Below are 10,000 nucleotides of genomic sequence, written 5' to 3'. Positions count from 1 at the left end.
CCGGCCGGGAATGTACTTGAGGCACTTCATGGCCCTCTAGTGGAAGACTTGCTGCAGGAGGTCTCCCAGTACAATTGGACAATTAGTGTTAAAATTACCAGGAGTAGCCTTAAGGAGACATATGGAGGCAATTTTCATATGAATGATGCCCTGTGGCCTTTCCTGCAAACGAAAACCAAGGATCGTTTACAGAGCTTTTCTAAAAAAACCCCTTGTAGAACCCATATCTTCCAACGTGACAGCACGGAGGGAGAGTTTGGAGACAAGGAGCGCCATTGAAAGTCGTTTTTGTGATTATGTAAACTGGCTGGCATCAGCCTTATCAGTGCCATCTTGATTTAAAGTATGTTTTCTGTGCGATTTTCGTAGCTGATAACACCCCACGCCATCAGAGTTCAAACACCACCACGGCACATTCCAGGAGTTGTTGAAGTAACTCTGTCCTACAAATCCAAACAGTTCTGCAAAGGTGCTCCCGGCCGATTCGTCTACACTGGTGAGTCTGTGGTTTCCATACTCCTTTTGGGATGGCAGGAATGAAAAATGCTGTTAAAAATAGGATGTGTCTCTTGGGAAATGTAACTGGTGGTAGCTGGACCTCAAAAGACCTGTTCATGTGGGCACCCAGGAGCTCTGGTGCCCTTCCAACCTCTTGGGTCTCAAAAATGTCCCCATGTCCCATGGGATCCAGCTCCCTCACAAGATGTCTGTTACTTCCTGTTTTCATATTGGCCAGAAATAGATTAACAATGGTATTTCCTACTCTCCTCCAGCCAGAAAAAGGAGTTAAGAAGTGCTCTGTGATGCAAAATGTTTTTCAGGCCATCTACCAAACTTCTTGAACTTCCCTGAAGGTTCAGTTGAAGTTTTAGGCATCGGTTCAAGGAGCTGTTGTTGGATCCAAATGACTTTATCCAGCCCTATTCACAATCTGTCTCTAAAGATTCCCTCAGACCTAAAACTCGGGATACAAACTCACAAGCCTGGGAATGATTTATTAATGCCAATTCTTTTAAATACATTTGATTTTAATTTACAACAGCTCAAGAAAAAGTCGAAACTCTGTGGTTTTGCAGTGGTTTTAATGTGAAAATTATTATTTTGGGATGAAGTATTGCTGGCTTTTTATCTGAAATGAGTATTAGAGTTTTCTGGCATTTTCCAATGAATTCAACTGAGGTGTGGGGAGGGAAAAGGGAGAAATAGTGATTTAATTTACTGTACTTTTGGATGAGGATTCTAGGTAATAAATTTGATCTGATGAATCAATCTCTCTTTTGAAAACAAAGAGCCTTTAACTGTTTACTCGACAGACTGCAGGGATTCAGGGAGAGTCCTCGCTGCTTATTGGGTAGATAATGCAGATTGCAGATGATGTGCAGATGATGTGCATTTTGATGAATATTTTCCCACTAGACTGCAACTGTTTCTATCTATTAATTTAGATCTAATGGGAAAAGTGTGTTCCTGGGTAGTTTTAAGGGAGGACTTTTGAAACCATTAATGCATCCTGGGTATGTTTTTGTGTCTGCCTAAGGTCTAGGTTGGAATGAACTTTTAAGTGATGGTAGCACCTGAGATTCCTAGATTCTCTCTATTCCTAAAGAAATAAAACCTGAGCAAAAATGCTGGCATCCAAACCTGGGTGCTTCACTTGTGGCTGGTGAAGGAGAGAATATTTACATTTATTGATCTTTAGGACTGGGTTTCACCAGAGCTTCCAAATGAGATAGTGGTGATTGTGGTGCTTTTGAGGCAGGTGATTTATCCCAAAAGCCAGAGTTGTTTTGCTGAAAATCTGGTGAGCACAGGTGGGGTTGTCATTGTTGTGAGCTTAGAAATGCTTTTATGAACACTATTATATATATATATATATATATATATATATATCACATATATGTGTATATGCAGAGTTCATACAAAGCTACAGCTGAGTATCCTGCGAGTATGACAAGTTAAAAGAGGTGTCCAACAAAATAAAAAATGAATGAACTAAAACCTCAGCCCAAGTTCCAGATATCTGAGCTGTTGGGAGCTGGTGCAGTTCCACGGCGCACAGGGAAGCGCTGCAGATTTGAACCAGATGACGGTCTGGCTCTCAGGGCAGAGCCTGGAATTCTAACTTGCTTTAGAGTAATGCCTTTAAATTATTTCTGAGGTGTGGATTTTGCAAATTTTGCTAATTTTGCTGTTTTGAGGTTCTTTCGAACGTGTAAGTGCACATGTGTACGGAACTGGAAGAACAAATAATTTTTTCCTTCTCGGAACAACCTTCTCGGTTGTTTTTTGTCTTTAAGTAAAGATGTTCAAAAGGATCATGAGAATGTCATGAGCTTCTCCCACTGGAAGAAAATAGTAATAAAGTTATGTAACTAACAACGCTTTAACAGAAATAGATATTTAAAACACCTTTGGAGTATTTTGGAGGGGAAAAAAACCCCAATATCCCAGCAATAAGAAAATAAAGAGAGCCTGCCTGACCGAGAAACTTCTGCTTTGCTTTATCCTGGAGTGATAGGGTGGCTGAGACAGTCTTTGGAAATTACAGCTGCCATTGAGAGGGAAGCCAAGCCTCGCTGTATTTCAGAAAATGAAAACGCTGTAGCCTGGCGGAGGGAGGGGCCGGGTCCCCAGGGCATCTGTTTCCCATCAGTGTCCCACCATGCTTGCAGCCTGGCTTGGCACTCTAACATTTAACCTTCCCAGCAGGAGGTGGACCATAGGGCAACAAGGCAGCGGAATAATGAAACAAGAGTGTAGTGTGGTGCACAAAGCCTTTGTGCGTGCACAAGTCGAGACATTAAACCGTCGGGGCAGGGAGATGCGAAAGTTCCAGATTTTTCTCCAAAGCCCCCATTAGCCCGGCGCAGAAGCAGGAGCACGCCGGCTCCCAGCAGGCAAAGGCAAGGCCTTTCCCCATCTATCCATGCCTTTTTGCCCGCTGCTTTCAACTATTATAAAGATACAATTACCTTGGGAGATTGTGGCAGTTCAGTTGATTAGCACGGTGAATTAAAAGAATGAGTCACAAATGACATGTCCGGCTCTTCTCTACTAGTCCTTTGTATTCCCAGTGTACCTCACCCCTGTTGTAAGAAGGTCAAAAATTAGAGAGAGATAACAATTTTCAAGCAGCTAGCACTTAGGAGCAGAATTAACAATCATTCTGTATGTAATTGCCAGTTAATAGTAAATTGCCTTCTAGACTGTAAAATGCAATATAAACTGGTGGGCACCTAAAATTAAATTAATGAGGTATTTGCTGCATTTAAAAGTGAATAGTGCAAATTAATAACTGGGTACAATACTTGTTTTAATACATATCGAGCGGTGCAGAGTTTGCTTGTTTAATACTAATTTTAAAAGTGCTACCTGAAAAATTTGCTGTCTGTGGGTAAATCGAGTGGTCGGTGCAGGTTGTAGCCATAATTTTGCTGGTACAGTCTTCCAGGTTTCTAAATTAAATATCAGAGATTATTTTTTAATTAGAATAGAAGCACTGCAGCCTTATTTGATTATGGCAAATTGTGATTTGTATGCTTCGAAATGAAATTATGTTACAGATAAAATTGCACCTTCACACACATATTTTAAGCTCTGCAGATTCTGTTGGTTTGCTCTCAGCTGAGCAGCAGGGTTGTGTTTACAGTGTGTTTGTGCCACTGCCTTCCTGTTTTCTCTGTGTTTTGTGCAGTTTCCCAAACAAATAAAGGGTGCGTAGCCTGATCTAGAGCACACCAAAACGCTTTCAAAGAATGACTGGTGGCCCTTGGAGCTCTTCATGCTGGCTGCTTCCACCCTGAGGTTTTTGTTGCACGCCCCTATTTGGACAGCCTCTTTGGCTTTGAGGCAGTGCCCCAAATTGTCAGGAGGCAGCAGCTCCCTCGCAGGGAACCGCGACATCCGAGCGCCATGGATGTCGAATCCATGGAGCCATTCCCAGGCCTGCAGCGCTTTTTTTGGATGTGAACCCCAAAATAATTCTTCTGCACAAAGGCTCGGGTTGCGTTGGGAGCTCACGAGCCCATGGCTCATGGCTCAGGGTCCCTGCTGATGGAGCGCCGGTGGCGCGGCCGCGCTGGCACCGCACCAACGGGGGAAGCCCTCTGCACTCGCCCCATTGCCCAGATTTCTGGGCTTGGCTCGCTCTCCCCTGGCCTGGACACCTCCCTTGGCTGCTTTCCTGGGCTGGCCCCCTCCCTGGTCCCCCTGTGAAAGATTTCTGCTCCTCAAGTATTTGGGAGATCTTTTGTGCGCATTCAAATGCGGTTCTGTCAATGGCGCTGTTACACTGTTTGGAGTCAATAGCTCCCTTCCATCACAGCCAACACAAACTGGCTGTCTCATAGGTCAGTGCTCTTTAAACAAATTACTTGTATCCACAGAGCAAATGATTGTTAATTGCCTCCCACAAATCATACTATTTTTACTATGCTAAACTCCACGCTAAGGCCTTAGTTAAATTTAAATCACCTGATTATTTCTTGTACATATTCAATTATTGCTCTGAAGGATGAAATCTGGTGACTTTGCGAGAGGAATGCTAAAAATATATAGAACGGATCTAGGGTTTTATTGGAAAACCTTAAAAAAAAAAAAAAAGCTCAGTTACATTCATTTTAATGAAATCCTCAGCATTTCTAATTCATATATATTGCATTTCTCTTTTTTTTCCTGTTAAGTGCTGTTGTCCTGAAGCAACTTACAGTCACTGTTATTACAGTATTGGTTATTTATTGATCAGACCTTGTGTCAGTATCAGTTGTTAGCAAGCTGAAAAAAAAATCGAGATAGAACAAATATTCTTGCCCTTTCTTCAAGCTAGGTCTCTGTAAGTCAGTCAAAGTTTAGTGCTCCTGAGTCAGACCCAGAAAGTCTCTGTTAATGTGTAAAACTGCTTTATAGGCCTGGAGTAAAATGTATTTTTCTGAGAGCAATAAGTCAAAGGGGAAGGGATTCTGGTGAAGTGTCTTTTCCTATAAAGGAGGTTTTTGAGCATGACATACATTTTTAATTAATAGGCCAATGCTAAACATACAGACATGATTTAGTAGCATCAAGTCAATAGTGTGTTGGATAATGTATATTATATAATAGCTCTTTTTTAAACAGTAGCAATTCCAGGTTTATCAGGGTCATTGCTGTCCCCTTTCTTTTCTGTCTCAAAGGAGGCCAGAAGAATGAGACATACCATTTGTGCTATTGCACAAGTAGACTATTTGTCCTAATCAGTGACACCCATTTACTAGAATTGCTTAAAATGAACTATACCTCATACAGAAATCGCACATTTAGAGTGTTCCATTCATCATCGGAAAATTGAGGGCCAGTAAACTTTTCTGTTCCTCCAGCGGGATCATAGACATGCATCAAAATGTTAAAAAATGATTGGTGAGAGAGAACTGTCACCCATTTATCAAGGAAAAGGAACATTATTTGCTAATTTCCCAACCAAGGCAGTGACAGGGTGCTTCGTCTTTAGACCCATGGTGACCAACATGGCCTTTTTGTTATTAGTACAAGTCAAGCGCTTTTTGGCTGTTGCTAACAAGACACATTTGTCTATCATCAGAGAGTGCTTTATTTTTTTCCAAGTAGCTGTGACCAAAGTCTGCTCTGGGTGCCATGAGCGGCTGCACCTCGCCAGGTCGTGGTAGCGCTGAGTCGCAGCACCACTGATAAATCACAAAGTTTCCGTGTCAAGGTGAAGGTATCGACTCTGCTGTGCCCAAACTGACAAAATGTAGCAGCGAAGCGATGGCAATTCATCTTAAAAAAAAAAAAGGACAAAAGGGTCATCTTGGCTTCACGTAATAATCAGGAAAATTTGAGTGCTGAATAAGACATTTGCCTTGTTTTCTCTGAGAAGGGGGAAAAAAGGCTTTTCTCTTCCTTTTTTTTTTTTTTTTTTTTTTTTTGTTGTTGTTGTTGTTGTTGTTTTTGTTGTTGTTACGTGCAGTCTGGAGTTAAGTAGTAAAATCAGTTTCCTGAATATTAACCTGTCTAATTCTATTTTTCTTTCTATAACTTTAGCTTTACTGCTGTTTTTTATTACTACAGCCTGATTGTACCACTTGGGCTGAAAACTTCCCCCAAGTTTCAAATCAAGGAAAATAGGTGGAAGGACAGGAAATAAGATCTTTCACTAAAAATGTACTTCTTGTTCTGGTATTATGAAAGCAAGAGAGCAAACAGAAAAATCTGGGTTGCTTTGGACAATATCCAGGTGAATTCCTGGGTTTGGCTGGTTGCTGCTATCCATGACACCAAGTATTACCATTAAATTAATTTGTACTCTCAGGAAAGTGCTGTGGATATGAAAAGAAACATGTGGACTTTGTGGCCTTTGTGTTGAGTGCAACATAACATGGAAATTGGGAAAATATCCAGAAGCTCATGATTAAGGAGAATAATGATTTTGCTGTATTTTGAAAGTCATTCTGTTGCATATTCCAGTGCTGCTGCTGTAATTAAAAGGCTTGGAAGTGTTTTCATGTCAGAAATCTGTGTGTTACAGATACATTTTTTCAGCCAGGTGATTTTCATGGGAGTTGATTTAAAGGCACTGGCTGAGGCCTGAGGCCGCATGTGCATTTTTGAAAAATTAATTAATTATCGCAATAATTGTGATGGCAGTCAATGGCATTTTCTAAGGAAAAATGTCAAAAAGCATTTCAAAAATCTGCTGGATGTCCACTATTATTTCTGTTTTACAAGAATTTCAAAGACTCGCTAGATGAATATAAATTCCTGTGGATGACCATTGATTTTTGAATCAACTCCCATTGCAGCCATGGAAATTGGTGTGGATGGAAGAGCTCCCTGGTGGAGATGGGTTCTCTTCTGGAGCTGCTTGGGGTTGAGCTGGTGCTGATCCCAGCTGGAATATTCCGTGGTGCTTTCCAGGGATGTCTGCTGGCTCTGGATGTGCCAATGGAGCAGGAGATGCAGCTCTCCCAGCCACCCATGCCTGGTGAATTCCCTTTACTGCCCCGTCTTTTGTAAACTTGAAGTTGCAATCTAGGACTGGATCGTTTCAATTTTTAATTGCAAAACACGTGAAATTGTGAAGGGTGGAAATACAGGAATTTTTTTTGGCAAAAATATTGTGAACTTGTTAAATTTGGATGTGCATTATGACTCCTCAGAAAAATCTGAATTTTGTCAGCTACCCAATTAAAAACCTTAATCATTTTGCAGTTTTCTTTAAGATAAATGACTTTAGCATACAAAAGCATTTTTATTTTGAATATTTTTGTATATCTGTATCTTTTAGCATGCATAAATATTTTTAAATTTCCATTGAAACCTAAACAGACAGTTTAACATAATTCTGAATGATTAAAATAATAACCCTGGCTTGCTTTCTTTTTTTAAAGTGGCAACATCCACTGTGCTTAAGCATTTAATAAAGTTTTTATAGACTCAATGCATTCTGTGAGTTGCTTGAGGTATTTTTCCAATATCCACAAGTAATACAGAGATTTCACAACTTTGAATAAGATCTATTTTTGTTTAAATTATTATACAACAGAGGAATACAGTTGTAGGAGCTCTGTTAGATGATCTTAAGGATCTGATTATAAGTCCTATTTGTCTAAATATTATATTAAAATATTACAGTATTATATTCTTATGCTGGGTGATCACTACTGAATATAAACGGGGAGAAGTTGTGCAGAATTCCAGCTCTTACAGATGTTTGCTGAGGCATCACAGATTTCATATGGTTCTGAGATGGATAAATACCTCTGAAGAGCTCAGCCAGTGATGACAGGAAAATGATCACATTTGCCATTTGCTGCCATCAAGCACCGTTTTCAGAGTACCTGAAATTCTTATATTTCATTGCTCTCGTATTCAGAGACCTGAAATTCTTAAATTGCACAAGGATTGTGTAATCCAGCTCTCTGGCACGGGAGAGTTTCAGGAAGAATTTCTGTGCTCTCAGGCTCTTGTAGCAGAATTCCAGCACAATTCTCTAAAATGTGTGTGTGGAAGCAAGTGGATGGGGATGGATCCACACAGACCCATCTGTAAGGAGGAGATATTTATCCAGCTGTGAGGCCTAGAAAAGGAAAAACCTCCCAAATAACACCCCAAATGCAAAAATAGATAAAAGCTCAGTTTATTTCAGTAAAATATATCTTAATTAGTAAAGTACCTTGGAGTATTGAGCAGTTGAAATGTACATTTGGCTGCTTTGATGTAGCAGCACGTGGTAACACACTTTACTAAGCCAGGAATATTCCTTATTTCTGGAGTACAATATTTTGTTATTTTAGTCATATGTTGTTTTAATAACACACCATGTTTTGTTGTAGTTCCATATGTGTTGGGCTGTGGGACTTCCTTGGCATGATGAGAGCATTTATGATTTGATATCTCACAGATTTCCTTCTTCACTGAAACAGTGCCAAGTGCCTCCCTTGCAAATTTCCTTGCTAGAAACTGGGATGGTTTGGGTGGGAAGGGACCTCAAATCCCCCCCAGTGCCACCCCTGCCATGGCAGGGACACCTCCCACTGTCCCAGTGCTCCAGCCCCAGTGTCCAGCCTGGCCTTGGGCACTGCCAGGGATCCTGGGGCAGCCACAGCAAACCTGGGCACCTGTGCCAGCCCTGCCCACCCTCCCTGGGAAAAATTCCTTCTGGGCACATTGCTGTGTCACCTAGAATTTCTCATCATCCAACACCCCCAAGTCCTTCTCCTTGGGGCTGTTTCTGATGTGATCCTCATTTTCTCATGATGTGCTCATTCTGTAACTTTAAATGGTGGTAAATTTGTGGATATTTGACTCTGCAAACTGTTCTCACACTGAAATGTCTGGTGTGGTCTGATACAATAACTCCATTGACCAACACACCAAGTGGGTTTACTCCAAGTTCTTTCCATTCCCTACTTCAGACTTCACATTTTAAGTCTTTAAATATTTAAATATGTCCAGTATCACTGGCTCTAAATACCCATAGCAGCAGCTGAGTGATGTCTGTACAACAGAGAACATTGGGGTGATGTCCCTGTCCCTGTCCATGTCCATGTCCAACCATTACGTGGCTCTCTGGGACCAGACATGTTGTGGCCCTGGATGTGGTCCAGGACAGCACACAGGAGCAGAGGGTGTATGAGGTCCTGTTCCCTGTGTACCACTTGCTTCACTCATCTTTAGAGGGCTGTGTGATGTGTGAAGTCTTTTTCATTCATTCTCCCCTGCTCTGTCCCTCTCCCTCTGCTGCTCCTTCTCCATCTCCTCCATTCATTCATTCATTTAAAGTAAATCTGCAGCTATTATGATGGTAATGACTTTTTTGGCAAACATCAGAGCCCAGAACACAATCGTTCTCAGTCAAAGTGGAAATGCGGGTGCCCTTGAGGAATCGTGAGGTATTAGTGCCTCACTTGTCACTGAGTGCCACCACCCAGAGGTGTGCCAAGAGCCCAGGTCCTGCTGTGGGACAGCCTCGAGGGGCTGGGCTGAGAATCCCTGGGTTATCTGAGGGTGGAAAATCACCAAGGTTTTCCATCAGATGCTTCTCAGCAGCCTCCTGGCATCTCTCGTGCAGTGAGGGTGAGAGTGCACCAGCCCTGCTGAGACCCCACAAGTGTTGGCATCAGGCTCTTCATAATCAGGGGACAGATGATTAGTTAGAGTGTATTTAAAACTTAATTTGCTACACATTTGGGGAAGATGCTTTTTGTTTTTTTGGTAACTCTCTGGCCCCTCACCCTTATTTTTCTCTCCCCTCATCCTGTGCTCCTTCCATCCCTCCTGGAGGAGGGAGACACTGCTTGGTCTGGTGGGTGACTGGAGCAGGCCAGGGACTGTTTTCCCTAATTTTTTTCCCTCTCCACTTTTGAGTACAAAGTCTGTTCTGCTGGGGATGTTCTGACCTACTCTACAGCAGACCCTGAGAAGGATGGATGGCTCCTGAACTGAGTGATTTGAATTTGTCTTCAAAGATGTCAAAGCCACAAATGAACCTACAAAACACTCTTTTAAT

At 41.8% G+C, this 10,000-nt stretch overlaps 1 protein-coding gene across 16 annotated transcripts in view; it reads left to right on the top strand.

The window, feature by feature from the left end:
* The window catches only part of EBF3 (EBF transcription factor 3), a 129,669-nt gene that overhangs the window by 94,351 nt on the left and 25,318 nt on the right, over window positions 1-10,000 (top strand). For all 16 annotated transcript variants that reach the window (XM_056494530.1, XM_056494521.1, XM_056494535.1 and 13 more), the window contains one exon: window positions 370-496. In XM_056494530.1, the coding sequence (XP_056350505.1) occupies window positions 370-496 (127 nt within the window). The remainder of the gene's footprint in view (window positions 1-369; window positions 497-10,000) is intronic.

Source organism: Oenanthe melanoleuca, chromosome 6, assembly GCF_029582105.1.
Source record: "Oenanthe melanoleuca isolate GR-GAL-2019-014 chromosome 6, OMel1.0, whole genome shotgun sequence".
Taxonomy (NCBI): domain Eukaryota; kingdom Metazoa; phylum Chordata; class Aves; order Passeriformes; family Muscicapidae; genus Oenanthe; species Oenanthe melanoleuca.
Note: the sequence above shows the minus strand (reverse complement) of the source record. Positions and strands in the feature narration are given on the sequence as shown.